We start from the raw sequence: 17870 nt of genomic DNA on the forward strand, positions 1-17870 counted from the left end.
AGAATCACAGTGAATGAAACATTTATGCAAATATAGAAAACGTAGTACTATAGAAAATATAGTTCACTCATACGAACATTGATTTGTACTGACATAAGCTAACAGAGTAGGATTAGTTTAGATAAAAAGGGTTTTCTTACACGTGAAAAAGTATGAAATATATAACATGTCAGAGAAGACACTTACCTGCTCTCTAAATGACTGAAGTCCAGAAGGTTGAATTCCCGACAATTCTGAACATGGTAGATATTGTCTACGTCCTACACAGCAAAGGTAAGGTTCATTAAGGACAAAGTTCTGAGCTATCAGGCATAATTATGTTTTAACAATCTTTAACGTTACTAATGATGCATTCTGACCCACTGGACTTCCTCGCGACATGGGAAGTCGTTGAAGTCGCATAGCGCAGCATATGTGTCTGAGAATCCCCCTACAGCAACCCACCAAGAACAAAGCCAGCAATTACAAAAACATAAACACTGTAGGACAATGAGTTAAGCCATTAAGGAGATTATGTAACATTACTAGAAATATTTCATTATCTGAGAATTGAAAACACCTCCAGGAGGCATTTGAGGGCTATATGATCTCAAGCACATTTACAAATACTGTAAATCTGCTACACTACAATGAACTACGATATAGTCTATTATAACAATGATGATGCTACACACCACATGGCCTCTGTGCTCCATTCAGCTGCTCTTCAACTCTAGAGGTCAGTCCCGATAACCTCTCGTGAAGATCAGGAGGAATTTTCTTTAATAATTTCCTAACAAAAAAAAGAAAGAAAGAAAGAAATGATCCCCAAAATGTCATCCTCATAAATGCAGGAAATGCTGTTGTTAGTCTCAGTATGAGTCACTAAGCTTTATTTATTCATACTTTCCAAACTGGTGCACTGCTGTTGTTTTTTTTTTTGCTTCTTAAAGACACATAAGTGATTATCCAGCCACAGATTTGAATAACTGTTGTTATTACTCATGACCACTAGTGCATTTTACAAACACTGGCTGACACTAAAAGGTCGTTAATTTCCATCTGGAGGAAGTGTTGGAAGTGATTTTCAGAATTAACAGTTATTATTAGAATTAGAATTATTAGTGTTAGAATTATTAGTGCTAAAACAGTACGACTATATGAGTCTTTCTCAAGTATGAGTAATCTTCACAAGCAATGGTCACAACAATAATAATTACTCTGACATTAACCTTTAAAAACAAGTCTTACAAACACCGGTTCTGTTAATGGACAAACAGGCATGTCTACTAAGCTGGCCACTTTGTTTGCTTTGAACATATTTTCTATCTTTCTAAACAGCTTACTAAACAACAGTTTGGGTAACTAGATGAAAAAAAACTTAGCATTTTATAATAACTGTTATTATCACTCATGACCACTAGTGCAATTTACAAGCACTGGCTGCCACTAAAAGCTAAAGGTCATCGTTTTCAATCTGGAGGAATTGATGGAAGAATGAACTGATTTCCAGAATTAACAAAACAAAATGAAGCAAAGGATCATAAGTAATGTAGATTAAAAGATGAAATGTTCTGTAATACAAACAGCATCAAAAATACTGACTGTGTAGGTTCTGTATTTTATGATTTCCTCAACACCACAAAGTAATACAAAACTTCTGAGTGCCTGACGATGTTTGCATGCTGGTTAAATACTTACCCTGGTGATGAATCGGGGAAGATTTTCTTAAGTGAGGCTGCCACATGACTGACCACAGCCTCTAGATCCTCCAATGACATCAGGCTGAGAGAATAAGTCTGTCTGTGTGTTTCAATAGTCACCTGATATACATAAAATACACACAGGACGAAAAACAACGTAAGAGAAAATCAACTCGCATTTATCTTGCAATTAACTCTGAATCCTAATCGCGGTCTATTGGTTAGTTAGAGAACAGGTTTAGATACATGTAAAGAAACACAGTTTAAGAAAAGGAGAACAGAAGATCAGTGAGAGATTTTCTTGAGGCCAGCGAGCAAAGAGATCCTGGGAGGTGTGTCTACACAGATCATAATGACACACCACAAACCAACGCACACACACTCCACTGTAAACTAACACACTGAAACTAAGTGCAGAGGAAAAAGACTCCTTACATTTAAAACATTTCCCCTTTTGCTAACAAAGCAGCCTGGATTTCACATGTACTATGCTGTAATGTAATGCGTCATTTAAGCAGAAATAAGTTTCACACACTTCTGCATATGTATTGATAAGCATAAACATTCAGCTTAAACAGGATATAGCTGAAGCAAGCTCAAATTTCTATTTTAATTACTATAGGGAAGCCCAATACATTTAAGCTGTTTTGAATTCAAATTTTCTGTCACATTCACAACCCTACAGTTGAGTAGGGAAATGCTTTATGGACTGTCCACGTCACAGACATACACACGTGGACAAAATTGTTGGTACCCTTCGGTCAATGAAAGAAAAACTCACAATGGTCAGAGAAAAAACATGCTAAGAGGAAAACATTGGACTATTCTAAGGTGGCCTTCTATGAGCCCTGACCTCAATCCTATTGAGCATCTTTGGAAGAAGCTGAAACATGCCGTCTGGAAAAGACACCCTTCAAACCGGAAACAACTGGAGCAGTTTGCTCATGAGGAGTCGGCCAAAATACCTGCTGAGAGGTGCAGAAGTCTCATTGACAGTTACAGAAATTGTCTGATTGCAGTGATTGCCTCAAAAGGTTGTGCAACAAAATAGTTAGGGGTACCATAATTTTTGTCTAGGCCTGTTCCATGAGTTTATTTTTTTAAATAATTCTGTTGAAGCATGGTTGAAAAGCAATGTCTGACTTTCATTGGTTAACATTCATAGAATTTTTATTTATTATTACTTTTGTCAGATGAAATTTTTTTCTGTGACCATTGTGAGTTTTTCTTTCATTGACCGAAGGGTACCAACAATTTTGTCCACGTGTGTAACACCAAATGAAGAAAAAAAAAAGAAGAAATATAGTAAGAACAGAAATTCTGAATTATATAAACAGATGCGCAAGGGAAGAAATCATATGGATAAATGTAAATATGAATGCAGATTAGTGTTAGAACTGTATGACTATGTCCTAATTAAGTATGAGTAACCTCCACAGGCAACAGTTACAACAATAATAATTACTCTAACATTACAACCAAATCTTATAACTACCAGGTCTTTAGTGGATAAAAAGGCATGTTTACTAAGCTGGCCATTATGTGTGCTTTGAATATAGTTTAGATAATTCTAAACAGCTGTGTCAAAAGAGCAAATATAATTGCATTGTGTAAAGTAATTACAAATAAACATCAGAAGCACGTCTCCTGAGATAGGCCAATAAAGGATAGACATGATGCTTCAATCAAGTATTAAAAAACAGTATTGTTTGCTAACGTAATTTATTGACCTATATGCATAACATAGTAAGAGTAACAGAGAAATATAGCAATAATAAACGTTATATTTTATATTATACAGCATTATATTGTAGTGTTATAGCATGAGTTCTTATTATAGGCATAAAACTATAAACCATAAGGACAGACTCACTGAATAACAGATTTGCTTGTTTGATAGTCCAGTGTTTAAGTCTAGTCTGTAAATGAAAAGTCTCTTTTGAATAGCAAGTAAACAACCATACTGCATTTGTCATTATCCAGCTCCTTCATTCAAACCACACAAATTTTTTATTTTTGTCAAGGTTGCCAGATATTTGCATATTCTAGCTTCTCCTCCAAAGGAATTTAAAGTGAAATGTGCTTAAATAAATTAAAATACACAAAATTTAGGGGGAATTTGACCAGGTGTAATCACTTGACTTACAAATACAGGCTGTTTGTCTACAGTCTGGGCTAGAACATGTTCAGCCTTAGTCTCTAGTGTGTACCACTGAGTGTATTTTTACTTACAAACTTGCTTTTGTTCTTGGCTTCCCAAAAGTAACAAATAATCCACTTTAGACAATTTGTAGATTTTTTCCTAGGTTTTTTGAAGAGAGTGGGTCTAACACTATGTATAACATTCCCAATGTATATAGCTTATATAAATACAGCATATATCAGAAAATCCATGAATATAGCATTCACGGTATTAACATGAGTTTCATGTAAGGTGTGCAATAGCCAAAAGTATACATATGCTTTCTAAAATAATATGTACCCAAGCATCGTCCTAGATATTAATAGGAAACATGGACATATGAGTAATTTCTTACTAACAGGTTTTTGTTCATTGTGTGGGAAACAGGATATCTAAAAATATACAAGACCAGAGTGTGGAGACATCAAACATTCACACAAACATTCACGCACAAATGACTATACCTGCTGGTATTCTAGCTGTGAGACAAAGTGGTGGGGAAAAGCTAGAGGAAAAAATGAGCATTTACCTGATCGTGACTCTCAATGTTGATGGCATAGATCTCTAAATAGCTGAAGGAGCTCTCCACCTGCGGCCAGACATTTTACTACAGTCAGCAGTACACACACTACCAGACCAACACATATACACACTCAGAAAACATCAAATGAGTTAATAAATAACTCTGTGTGTGTGTGTGTGTGTGTGTGTGTGTGTGTGTGTGTGTGTGTGTGTGTGTGTGTGTGTGTGTGTGTTGCGGAAGAAGGAAAACAGGGTTTAGGAATAAGGTCAATAGATGAAACTCAAATACAGAAACTGGGTTTAGAGACCACCTAAACATACTTCCGCTTCCTTTCAACATTTTTCACACATATCTCAACTCCTGCATAATTCATTAGTCTTGCTTTATCATTCATCATCTAACCATGACGTTGCACTCCAGCAAGGTTTATGCTCTTCTTGTGCACTTTCAGCTAACACAAGATAAATGGTAGAGTTTTAGTGTTTGCTGTGTGCCTGCTGTGTTTATTCACTCAATGTCATGGGAGCTTTGCTTAGGTTTACTGCTTTACTCTTGGCACCACATCCTCATTCCTACCCTGTAAAACTGTTTAGGTTAATAGCATTTTACAACAGATACAACACGACTGTTTCATCAGTCTCATGTAGAAGAAAATACTATTATATAGCAAATAGTAAATAAAGTACACAATATTCTGTATTGATTCACATGCAAAAAAATGTTTTAATTGTTTATGTTCATATCATAAACCTGGATGTAGCAGCATACAATGGCCAAGGAATTTGTTCTAGTGATGATGCAAATCTCCTGAATTCACTACATTGGCTTTATTAGCCAAATCAGACGGTATTACTGAAAAATCTCTGACTACAGTATGTACATGGATAAACCAGATTTGGCGAGATTAGACTTTAGACAATCCCTTCACAGCAGAGTATCAGGAGAGTAGAATTGAATTTGTTGTTGAATTTGTCTAATAAATTCAACATGCCTTTTAGCAAAAGTATAATAAACTGATTCCCTGGCTAATTGTATATGGCATGTTAACCTATAAACTTTGATAATAAGAATCAAGCAAGACTGTGGATTTCCTGACAACTTACACCACTCTGGTCATACTCTACCTCTTTCTTCAACAAGGTGCTTCACAACAAATCATCAGAAACCTTTATGTGTGAAACAGATCAACAGTTTCTGAAATACTCAAATAAGCCCGTTTGAGACCAACATCAAGTCATAGAGATCACGCTTTTTCTTCATTCTGATGTTTGATGGTCAGCATTAACTGAAGCTCTTGATCTTAATGTGCATGATGATTTTGAAATTGAGCTGCTGCCACTTGACTGGCTGATTAGATAACTGCAGATATGTGCAAACCAAATTCCTTGTGTGTGTCAACACACTTGGCCAATAAACCTGATTCTGATTCTGATTTATCTAGTTGTGTTTCCTCTATGTTGATATATAACTTCTAGTATCTGTATAATATCGATTGTAAGCACAGGTTCAGAAACCTTCCAAGGTGCATTGTAGACTCAACTACTTACTGTGACACAATGTATGTTTTTCCTTCAATTTGTCCCTATTATTTTAGCTATTACATTAGTTAGCCAGTTAATTTTGTCCATGTTGCATATACACGATGTGTAGTAACCTCTCTGATTACATAGTAACTCTGGATGGAGTTTGTGGTTTATCAAACAGAATTGCACTTTTTGACCATTTAATACACATAATTATAGATGAATTTTGTTTTTTGTTTTATCCCACCCTCCAGTGTCACCCGGATGAGGTTGAGTTCCCTTTTGAGTCTGTTTCTTCCTCATATCACCTTAGGGGTGATTTCCTTGCCACCATCACCTCTGGCTTGCTTATTAGGTCTAAAAATGTATAATCATTATCCTGAATTTATATATTCCTCTAACAGTGCTTTGCCACAATGTTCAGCATTAAAGGTGCTATAGAAATAGAATTGTATAATTAAACATTACGAACATGACAGTCGCAGTCCAAATATGTCTATACGTAACTTCATATCTCCTCCATAATTGTACGTATAGTTTATTTGCTATTGAGTCTCACTTTGTGTGTGTATATATATATTGTTGCATGATTTTGGTATTATCTCACATATTGTTTCATGATTTTATGTCACCGAAAGTCAGGGTTTGGTTTGTTTACAAATGGGATTCAAGCCCAAATGTTATCATTGTTTTTGTCAGGATTGCTCTCTTTCTCACCTTCACTGGCTGCTTGTTGAGAAATACAGTAGCTCTCCACTGTGTCATTACCTGTCAGAGATGGAGAGAGAGTGAGAAAGAGAGAACTATAATGTAATGATTGGACAGAGCTCCATCTGCTGGTGGATTGACAGCTCAACAACTGCAGAACAGTGTGGTTAACAGAGATGGTGAAAAATAGAGTTTATCCCTCATACATCAAAATCCCTTGCCTGATATGTAACTGTGCCTGTTTAACTCACATATATTGTCCATATTTAATCCATTAATTTTGAACACCTGTGCTTAATCTGACGTTTCATCGTGACGTTTCAGCTATTGTCAAGTTCTCACTCACTCACTCATTCACTCACTCATCTTCTACCGCTTATCCGAACTACTTTGGGTCACGAGGAGCCTGTGCCTATATCAGGCGTCATCGGGCATCAAGGCAGGATACACCCTTCACGGAGTGCCAACCCATCGCAGGGCACACACACACTCTTATTCACTCACGCAATCACACACTATGGACAATTTTCCAGAGATGCCAATCAAACTACCATGCATGTCTTTGGACCAGGGGAGGAAACCGGAGTACCCGGAGGAAAGCCATGTCCATTAGTCCATTCATATTTCAATTTTCATAAGGTTTGTTCCATTAATGTCTGATGGGGAATGTACTCAAGCCATACACAGATAGCCATATTATGTCATTTTCTATGAGTGGGGATTAGTACAGGTTATGACAGCATGATGCAACCACCAGTGTCTTCAGTGCTTCACTGTGGAAATGGTATTCTCAGAGTGATGAGTGATGTTAGGTTTCTGGCACATTTTGCACTTTTTTTGCACTCTATGCAAAAAAAGAGGATATGATGGCTTTCTTCCATTATGACTTTCTTCTCACTACTCTAAAACCCAGCTTTTAAGAGTTACCGATGGCTTTTTTTTTTTTTTTTACTAACACACTCCTTATCTAATTGCTAATAATTGCTAAATGGTTGACAGCCTCTTATATGCAAGATCTTGGTTGTGCCATTTTTAAAATATGTATGTGGATTGAAAAATAAAATATTCAGTGGATTGAATAATAAGCTGCAGGATGTTAAATATTTATTTTAAATGGATTATTTTCAGATCCAGGTAATTTTATTTTGAAGATATGGAAAGTCTGAAGAAGGTGAATACTTATGCAAGGTGCTGTGTCTAAATAATAATAAACATAGGGGATACAATATCTATCATTATCGTTTTCACTGTCATTAAAACTAAACAGATAAAACGGTGAACTCTATGGCTGTAAATTACAGTTCACTTGGGGTCTAAATGTGAAAAACTAGGGTGTGTATTAAAGCTGCAGGATAACGTTCCCATATCATTCCCTAAACCAGCAGAGTTTCAAACATGAAACAGTCAGCATTAGCCATGAGCCAGCTAACTTTACCTTGTTAGCTAAAACAAAACAGCAAAAAAGACACAGAGTAATACACCACTGAATGCATGTAAGACCTATTATCAGTAGCTTTTGAATACATTATGTATAGAAAAATACACCAAATCTATTAGCACAAAACAGTTAATAGGATACATGAAGCTAATTACACCTAAAGTACCCTGTACAGAAAACTCCAACAATAGTTCTCTTTCAGAGTGGAAGAATATCTCTATTCCATCAACATAAGTATATTGCTGAATATTAAAGGTAGACTTACAAGGACTCTGCCTTCTGAGCGATCCCTGGACTGGTTGAGTTGCACAAACCTCATAAACTGGATCCTCTGAGGTTTCAGCAGTTGAATGATGCCATCTGACATACACACACATATTAATTATATATATATATATATATATATATATATATATATATATATATATATATATATATATATATACATATATACATATATAAAAATTACTTTATTAAAGTTACCAGATAAAAGAAATAAATTGCCAACTTAATGATGGTACAGTGCCAATGAACTGACGCTACATCAGTGACACCATGTCTATAAAAACTGTAAAATTAACAATCATCAAAAAGCAATAGCAAAGCTTTTTACCTTTTAGGCAAAAGGGAACCTCTGTTGGAGACGCCATTACACCTTAATCTTCACTGTGTGCATAAACAGGGTGCACAGGAGGCCAGCAACGGCAGATCTTACAAAGTGCAGGTGAAATACACACATATACTCACATCCTGCTGCACTGTGATTAATGCTCATGGTACAAAAACCACAGGCTGAAACAGGAAGTGACAACTTTAGGCTTACGCTACTCAAAGGTGCCTTTACAAAACGTTACGTGTTCTCAAATGACTTCTGAAAACACTTCAGACAATAAAAGTGATACTTTCTCGGAGATTACTATAGAGACATTCTACAGTAGACTGTCAGAGCAAACATGTCATTATATATATATATATATATATATAAACAATGATAAAGGACTAAAGTACGAATGCACCACAATCAACATGCTATTTAGATGTTAGCTTTGATTAAAATATATGAAATAAAAAATTTGCATCTTGAGTACTTTTTAGTTGCTTAGCATCTACTGCTAATAAGATGCTAATGCTAATTGGCTTGAGTTACTGATTATTGCTCAACCTAAGTGGTTTTGAATTTTAAAATTGTTTAATACTAGAAGTGATGTGATTATATTACTTGTCCCTCATTCTCTACTGAGAGCTAAGAATTTTTCACAATAGCATCCCCTTGCAGAAGACAGTAACAAAGACTCTGAATTGTCTGCTTGCATGGTTCAAAAGAAACACTGAGAAGTCAGTTCACAAACTTATTGAAAAAAGAAGGGATGTGCATGATGAAGGCAATAAGAAAATACAGTTGAAGTAAGAAGAGCCAACTATAGCTAAGCAGTGCTTTGAGTCTCTTGGCCTTTGATTAACAAATTTAATTACTACACAGCAATGAAAACCTTTAAGTAGAATAAACAAACACACACACCGGAATAGGACAATATTATTTTATTAGCTGTACAGCAATACATTCTCCACATTTTTCCTATTCCCTCAAAGCCCCACCCAGCCATAATAAATGTCTTTATATGTTGGTTTTCTGACAACTGTAAAATTCACACAGTTACAGCTAGGTACAAAAAGGAAAAAAAGCATCAAACTAAAATTAAGAGCTTAACAAAAGAAAACAAAATGTAATGCAAAAGTACAAATAGAGAAAACATTCTGAATCTGAAAAAAAAAAAAAACCTTCAGAAAATGAACTCTTTAGAACTAACTTTATGCAAACAGCTCTTCCAGAACAGAATGCATCAAAATGGCTTCATCAAGCTCAAGCTGTATGGACTCCAATGTGATGCGAACAGAAATGTGAGAAATTTGCTATGGACAGAGACCTTTTTCTGATTTGTTATTAATGAACAACTTCAGCAGTCATACTAATCTGCCAGTTAGGGCATAGCCTGCAGAGTTACAAGACTCCGTGCTCATCTAGCATTGGCCAACGTTCAGTTTTCCTCACCTGTCCTCTGTCATTCCTTTACAGTGTCAGTAGCTAAACCCTGGGCACCAGATTAAATTACTACTACACCACTCAAGAGCTAAGCTTACCTCGAAACCAATATGTAAATGTGTGCCGACAGAAACAAGCTCTAGACTCTTTTCCTCCTACCTTAACCATAAAGGAGAATATCTAATTCCTTCCCTGTAAAGCTGAAAACACAAACTCAGGGGACATTAGAAGCTGTACAATGCCAAGTTAAATGGGAATGGGGCATTTACATGATCTTATGCCATTACACCCTTGTAAAGATTTAAAATTCTTCAGGAGCGTGTTTTCAAATGACTACTGTTTAAAATGTCTTCGTTTCAGCATTCAAGGTCATCAATTCACTTGAAAAAGATTAAAATGTTCATAAAACAAAAATAAAAAACGTATTTACACGCAAGACCAGCCAAGGTTACTCTTCTTTTGTACAATGTTATCCACCTCATATTTTTAGTTATTTCAAACGTGATTGATGGAAATCCTCCCAGGCCAAACAAGAATATCACTATAGTTCTACTCTTTGCCTTTTTTAATCAATTGTAATCATTGAAAGCAATAAGAAATGCAACAGAGAATAAAACTTGCCATATGTGTCAGATATTAAAAGGATATTTGTTGGGTAAAATGCCCATTCTACAGTGATAGAAAGTCTAAATATCAAGGCTTTACCAGGCCCACCAATTTTTCCCCAAATATTGCCATGGTAACATAATAGTCTAGATGCTGAAAGAATATTGGCATGTTAATTCAGCAAAAACATCTAAATGTGCGCAGTTCACTACAGTAAAATGAGGAACCAATAACAGTTATTGTATTCCAAATTAAGCATCTCTGCAACCCTGCAACACAGACACTAGATGGTATACAAGGGACAATAATCAGACTAATAACTCAAGATGTAGAAAAGGATCCTGCACAGTTGACATGAGTCAAAAGCATGTAACATCAACAAAAAAAATTTTAAGTGAATATTAAGAGTGAAAAGGGAACATTGGATATTTCATTCTACAGATCAGAAACTGAAGAACACAGCAGAAAGGAGGCTGTGTCCTGTGAGGCAGGGAAGTGACAGCATGGGAGAGGACGCATACAAGAGTGTGGTTATTGGGCCTGGGAGAGCACATCACCGGTCCATCATGCTGAGGATCATCTCAGGGGTGAGGTCTCCATTGGGTGCGGCCTCGGGGACGGAGAGCTGCTCTGCCTCCACTTCCCCCTCTGTGGCTTCAACTTCCTCCACCACTGGCTCTGCTGATGCTGCCACTGAAGTATCCAGACCATCCTGCTCCTTCTTCACTATGATGTTCTCAATGGCTCCCGTGCCTTCATCCTTCACCTGGATAATGGCAGTTGCTGCACAGAGAGAAATGAATAAGTAATTTATAAAAGGATATTTTAGGCCAAATCATAACTGTTGGTGTTTCTGTTAAAGATCCAAATCATTAAAAAATAAGATAAAATAATAGCTACACAAGTATGTATACACTGAACAATGCAAGGCTGATGAAGGTCAACTTGCTGCCAACAGATACTGCCATAGATTACGCTTTATAAGGTTTTGTTTCCAAAGTTCTGCAACGGTCTGCAACCGTGGTCTTTTTCACCAAAATATAAACAACTTTTTTTTTTTTTTTTGCAGTTGAAGTCTCTCATAATTAAATTATTTGGCCTTCATGTCAGCTCACAGATGAACATAGAATGTGAATTACCAGTGGGTGCTATGGCTGTGTTCTTAGCAGGGGGGGGTTTGGGAGGATTCTTGGGAGGTCGACCACGTTTCCTCTTGACAGGCGGCTCAGCAGGGGCTGGGACAGGGACAGTTGGTGGAGCCTGTTCTACCTCCATCTCCACGTCATCGAGAACATCTTCCTCCTCCTCATCTTCCTCATCAATGTCATCCAAGTCAGGCTCTCCTTGATCATCTAACACAGAATATACAGAGTAAAGTTTCCATGTACCTCAGTTCAACTTACCCTTGGCTGAAGACCACACATTTACACACTTGGTTGAGCAGCTGAAGTGTTAAACTACCACAGTATTGTAACTCACCACTATCATCATCATCATCATCCTTCCTAGAGCGCATCTTCCTCTTTCTGCCACCACGGCCTCTCTTGGTTGGAGCACCATTCTCCCCATCTCCACCTTCCAGTCCAGTACAGTTCTCAGCATGTCTGGCCATGGTGTTCTAGGTTTAAAAAAAAATAAATAAACAACATGTTAGGGAACATTTTTAAGCATAAGTAGCATGCAAGTAGCAAAACCTTGGCATACCCTGCGAGTGAAGGTCTTGCCACACTTGCTGCACACAAAAGAAGTGGGCACAAAGTTGGGGTCATGGTAGCGTCGAAAATGCATGTCCAGAAGTTGTTTCTGTCTGAACGTTTTCTCACAGTGGCTGCAGGCATATGGCTTTTCCCCAGTGTGGGTACGTTTGTGCATCACCATGTGACGCTCCTGAGAGAGAACACATATTATTTTCGTTTTCCCCACTGTAAATATCATAGCATAATATCAGACATGCAGCATATTATCAACTAGCAATATAAGAGCACTGTTTGGGCTGACTGACCTGTCGGCAGGCATAGTCACACTGGTCACACTTGAAGCGTTTCTCATTCTTGTGGGATTTCTGGTGCTGGATGAGTGCGTAGCGCTCATGAAACACAGCCTCACAGTAACGGCACTTTCTGCCTTGCTCAATGTAGGAATGCTGCTTGCGCAGATGCACACCTGAGATGTCATATGATATGTATGAGATATGAAGAACATGCATGCACACCAATCCCCTTTAAGCATGGTACAATCTAGCAGAAGGAGAAAAATCATACCCAAATCACTCTTGCGGGCAATGACTGTGTCACAGTGAGGGCAGTGGAACTTGGCCACATTCTCGGTATGCTTCTGCAGGATGTGCATCTTCATAGTGCCACTCTGGGTGAAACGTGCATGACAGATGTAGCATTCGTAGGGCTTCTCTCCTGAACACAATACAGACAGATATAAAATGTTACCTATTATCCCCATTAGTCAACATTTGATTTTAACTACAAATTCTTCTCAACATGCTTAAGTGGCCAAGTAAACTGAGCACTGGAATGAAGGATGTCAAACCTGAATGGGTTCTCATGTGTCTCTTCAGCTTGTAGGTGTCTCTACTGGCATAGCTGCACAGGCTGCACTGGAATGGACGCTCTCCGGTATGAGAGCGAATGTGTCTCTTCAGCTTGCTGACCTAGTTTAAAAAGTAACAATATATTGTTATATTCTTAAGACTAGGAAACTAGAATCATAAAAAAATTTAACTAAAAGAAAAAAAATAAAACCTTAATTACTTTTTGAAGCTTTTACCAGAACACCACTGAAATTGACACATACTGTCTCAGTAAACTCACCAATCGTTTTCTTTTAAAAAGGTATTACGAACATCAAAAATCTTCTGCATATTATCTACAAAATTATTAATTTTACATACCTCCACACTGGCATAGTCACACATCGAACACTTGAAGGGCTTCTCATGGGTGTGCTTATAGCGGCGATGTCGCACAAGCTCACCGCTAGTTACAAACGCCATGTCACAATCAGTACATTTGTGGGGCCTTGTGCCTGTCCAGGAAAGAGGGTAAAAAAAAAAATTCAGCTAAAACGTAAGTAAATAAGAGCAGAAGCGAGTATGGAAACTAATAAACACCTGTGTGTGTGTTGAGATGGTTCCTCAGAAGAGTTACAGTCCTGAAGGCACGTCCACACAAGTGGCATTTGTGCGGCCTTTCATCCGTGTGGCTCTTCATGTGCCGGTCGAGGTTTGAGCGTCTTGGGCAGGTGTAGCTACACAACTCACACTGGAATGTCTTCTTCACACCTGAACAAGCACACGCATTGCAAAATCATTTTTAAAAGCCCAAGGGGATTTCTGTTCATTATATACACTAAAAAGAAAACACATTTCAGCTACTGAACAGGAATAACATACCTTTCTTTTTGATTTTGGTTGGTTTTGGAGGCTTCATGTTGCCAACAACCTTCTCTGCATTAACCTCCGAGAGCAGGCCTTCTTGCTGCTCCTCCTCAAAGTCGTAAACAGACACATCCATGTCTTTCTCTCCCTCTGTGTTATAACGCAGCTTGCTTTTCTTTGTCTTTTTGGTCTTTTTGACAGGAGGTGTGTAGTCAGGATCCTTGGCCCAAGTAGGATCATCATTCTGGGATTCAGGAATCTCCTCCTCTTCCTGCTGCAAAGACTGCTCCTCATGGCCATGGAGCTCTTCCTGCTCCACAGTCTCCACTTCACCGTTGGCACCTACTTTCACAACCTGTGGACACAAGCCTCATGAAACCCACAGATAACATACCATAGACAGAAAACAAGGTAAATTTATATCTAGCTACAATAAATGAGTGTTGACAAACCTGGAAGCCCTCTGGGAGTGGTAGCGTGTGACAGATGACAGGCTCTCCATCTTTAGGCATGGCAGTAGCATCCACCAATGTTCCCTGCAACTCTTCCACGGTGGTGGCAGTGACAGGCACAGCAGATACAGGCACCTGCACTAGTTGCAGTTCACCCAGACCAAGTTGTTGTTCCTCCATATTGACCACCTGCAGGGTGATGATCTGTGTGTCATCTACTGTGGTGACCGTGGCCTCGTGGGCTGCTCCAGCAACACCCACAGCAGTGGCCATGGTACCATCCACTGTCTTCATCTGCAGCAGCGACGGGTCTAGGGAATCCATCACCATCATTTCTACACCACTATTTACGCTCACCACACCTTCAACCAGCTGCTGCTGTGCATCGACCACTGCATCGGTCACCTCACCCTCAGCTACAGACTGATCTACTGCCTCTAGACCAGCGGCCTGCAGTAGATCCGCTTCAACCTCTTCGTCCTCACGCCGTCGTTGATACGTCTTACAATCCTTGGCCTTGAAGGCGTCCCCTGTCTCGTCCACTACGGCTTCAGACGGTCCCCCTTCCATGGGTAATACCTTTGGGGGGGAACAGAAAAGGGTTTTGTTCAAGAATTAAATAAACCCTAGTAGTGTTGATGTCTCAGGTGTGGCTATTCATCTTACATACTTTGAACCTTTTATGCATTCCTGGCATGGTATGTATTTAAAAACATTTTGCAAGTTCGAGAAACAAAAGCACGTAAATCCAGAACCTTACGCAAGAAACGAGAGAGAGAGACTCACTGAGTTTGACTTGCATGTCTGTGTGATGTTACAACTTACTGCCTTGCTGAATTTACCTGTACCGTAAATGTGTACTTCATCTCTCTATTCTCCTGCCTCTTCAATTCTCTGCATTCGGTGAACGAGCTATCTCTGACCTTCTTCATAACAAAATACAGAATAAAATGAAGAGTTAGGCTTGAAAAATACAATGAGGAATTTTAAACAGGATGTGCTGTAGGTTAGTTCTCATATACAGCGTTTCCATTTCACAAACATCAAAAGTAAATCAAACCACAATAAGTAAGCCGTTAACAGGTGTTTTATCTCCTGTGGATGGGCAAATGCTAGTTTCAGCTCTCATGCAACACAGACCCTGTGCAAACTTTTGTTTAACCTACTTTGCCAGTTTATGATCCAGAAACATTTTCTCAGTCTTGCGTCCTGCTATAACGGACTCCATCACTTCCTGGTCTTACTTATTGTACAAAACCATGCGAGGTGAAAGCACCTAAATGACCCAGTGATGTACAAGTATCATTCATCAACTCTACACGCATCGAGTTATGCTGAAAGATTTTCCACTACAGCAAGAGGGCATTCTGAGCTGATTAACAGCGTTTTGTACCGCTACCAACCGGGTTGTAGAGGGAGCTCTCCACAGTTTTATCCCTTCAGTCGTGTATTGCTTCAGGTTGCTAGTGTCTCAATAAGCGAGCGGTCAATGAACGTATACAGCACTGCGCTGGGATCAACGATCACTGAGTTTTAAGACGCCCTTAAGCGTGGAAAAAGCTGTTTAGATAGGACTCCGAGGACACAAGATGCGTAGAGTTACCCAAAATCAGCAGACTGCTTCACTGAGCGTCGCGTCTTCCTCGTCCGATTTTCATCTGCGCAACAAGGTGGCTAGCAAACAACCCAAAGCTAGCTGCCAATTCCGGCGTTTAACTCTGGTCAACACCGTGATACAATTCAAGGACAGACGAAGAGAAGGAAACTACATATCGAGATCATCGTGTGGAAGCTTTAGTAGTGCAGATCACCGTGAGTGTATGTGTGCGCTGTGTAATGGGCCAGGAAGGGCTGAGCAGGCTGAGGAGGGGCGCCAACAAACTGCTAATGCTAATGAGCTAGCCAGTGTGCTAAAGGACAACAAAATAACCGAAAAACAAAGATATGTATTCCAGTTTGGTATTATAATCATATCTGTGATGTTTGTGCAGTACAAAACTTAAAACTAGAGATGTTTAGGGAGGGGTATTTATCTTGTTTGTTAAGCTGTTTGCTCTATCAAGAAACGGCGGGTTTTTGTCACGGAAACAAAGAGAAGAAAAAGAAAATGGACGCCTGGCCTAAAGAGTGGCGCAAACACACAAGTGTTCAAATCAAGCATCTCGTCGAAATGCCGTCTAATATAAGTTCAATAGCACTTAATAATCGGGCATAACCCCGAACTTCTGGGTTATAAGTGTTTTTTGCTAAATTTTCGATAACGATAGAGGGAGACAAACACCCCCCGCCAGCCGCCTGGACCAGGAGCCCCATCGTGACACCTAGAGGCCGATTAAAGATCCTGCAAAACTCCCCCCTTTCGGAAAAGTGGCACTATTTTACCTGTTTTTGCTCGTTTATCCTCTCGTTGAATTCGACACAAGACCCGCGATCCGTTCTTCGTTTAGTACGAGACGAAGTACAACTGCGTGCTTCCCCTTCGCTGGTTTTAATCCTCTCCCGCTTTTGCAGAGTAGGCTCCGCACAAAATGGCGGCCTGAGGCGGTTGCTGCGCATGCGCGGCACACAGGGAGGCGGTGGCGACGGGGAGGAGGGAGGGGTGTAAACACAGCGCTGTGCCGATTGGCCAAAAGGGGCGCTAGCACTTTTAAATTTCTTGCGTTATTCACTAACGGATTTCAGTGCCTGTTTTCACCAGAATCTTAGTCTGTACTCTCTTTCTTTCTATCTTATAACAGCACCAGACATCTTTATCACGTTCATAAAATGTTTAACAAAAAACGGATCAATAAAATGGTGGAAAATATACGATGCTAAATTTATAATTCATATTAATTAAAGAACAAAAACAACAGAATTTCTTTCCCTTCGAGTTTAATAGTCTTGTTTTGCACTTGATAAGAACTTTGTCCAACAATAAACTTTTCTTATTAAAAAAAAAAAACCTCTCAATGCAGTACAATCTTTAAAGAAAAAAATAGAATTAAATCTGTATTACAGTTTGTCATCCAACGCTAATTTTCAGTTTAAATAAACTCTGAACAAACCTGGTCACCCCCCAGACATGAGGCACTTGTACATTGAGGAGGATTTGTCTTCTTCTAAAGTCGTAACAAACTCAGTTAAAAGTTTAGTAAACGAAAACTGAGATTCCAGCACTGAACCTGTGTCTAGCAGCACTCAAGGAACGCTCTGAATGTTTGTTTACTATGCAATGGGTCTGGTCTAAATATTACATGCGCCACACTATTGCAAGGCAAAGTCCAACATAGTCCGTGTATGTGAATTTTTTTTCCATACCAATAAGAATTTATATATATACAT

The 17870-nt window shown here is 38.8% G+C and overlaps 2 protein-coding genes across 6 annotated transcripts in view; both read right to left on the bottom strand.

Moving 5' to 3' along the window:
- carmil2 (capping protein regulator and myosin 1 linker 2) overlaps positions 1-8803 on the bottom strand; it is a 51459-nt gene extending 42656 nt beyond the window's left edge. For both annotated transcript variants that reach the window (XM_060877847.1, XM_060877848.1), the window contains exons 1-8: positions 8670-8803; positions 8322-8416; positions 6628-6678; positions 4394-4453; positions 1681-1802; positions 675-772; positions 360-430; positions 187-260 (exon numbers count right to left, since the gene is read on the bottom strand). In XM_060877847.1, the coding sequence (XP_060733830.1) occupies positions 187-260; positions 360-430; positions 675-772; positions 1681-1802; positions 4394-4453; positions 6628-6678; positions 8322-8416; positions 8670-8706 (608 nt within the window). In that variant the 5' untranslated portion in view covers positions 8707-8803. The remainder of the gene's footprint in view (positions 1-186; positions 261-359; positions 431-674; positions 773-1680; positions 1803-4393; positions 4454-6627; positions 6679-8321; positions 8417-8669) is intronic.
- Positions 8804-9580: 777 nt separating this feature from the next.
- On the bottom strand, positions 9581-17844 carry ctcf (CCCTC-binding factor (zinc finger protein)). 4 transcript variants are annotated; one of them, XM_060877849.1, is made up of 13 exons: positions 16929-17114; positions 15389-15472; positions 14547-15125; positions 14110-14449; positions 13828-13998; positions 13609-13742; positions 13248-13368; positions 12965-13114; positions 12706-12866; positions 12408-12590; positions 12183-12321; positions 11843-12055; positions 9581-11486 (listed from the first exon to the last, which is right to left on the bottom strand). In XM_060877849.1, exons 1-13 carry the CDS (start codon positions 17100-17102, stop codon positions 11257-11259), a joined length of 2679 nt encoding a protein of 892 aa, XP_060733832.1. In that variant the 5' UTR covers positions 17103-17114; the 3' UTR covers positions 9581-11256. The 4 variants fall into 4 exon arrangements, with proteins under 4 accessions (XP_060733832.1, XP_060733835.1, XP_060733833.1 ...); XM_060877852.1 differs by lacking the exons at positions 15389-15472; positions 16929-17114 and adding an exon at positions 17594-17844; XM_060877850.1 differs by lacking the exon at positions 15389-15472 and having other exon boundaries at positions 16929-17113.
- Positions 17845-17870: the final 26 nt, after the last annotated feature.

This window comes from Tachysurus vachellii, chromosome 9, assembly GCF_030014155.1.
Source record: "Tachysurus vachellii isolate PV-2020 chromosome 9, HZAU_Pvac_v1, whole genome shotgun sequence".
Classification (NCBI taxonomy): domain Eukaryota; kingdom Metazoa; phylum Chordata; class Actinopteri; order Siluriformes; family Bagridae; genus Tachysurus; species Tachysurus vachellii.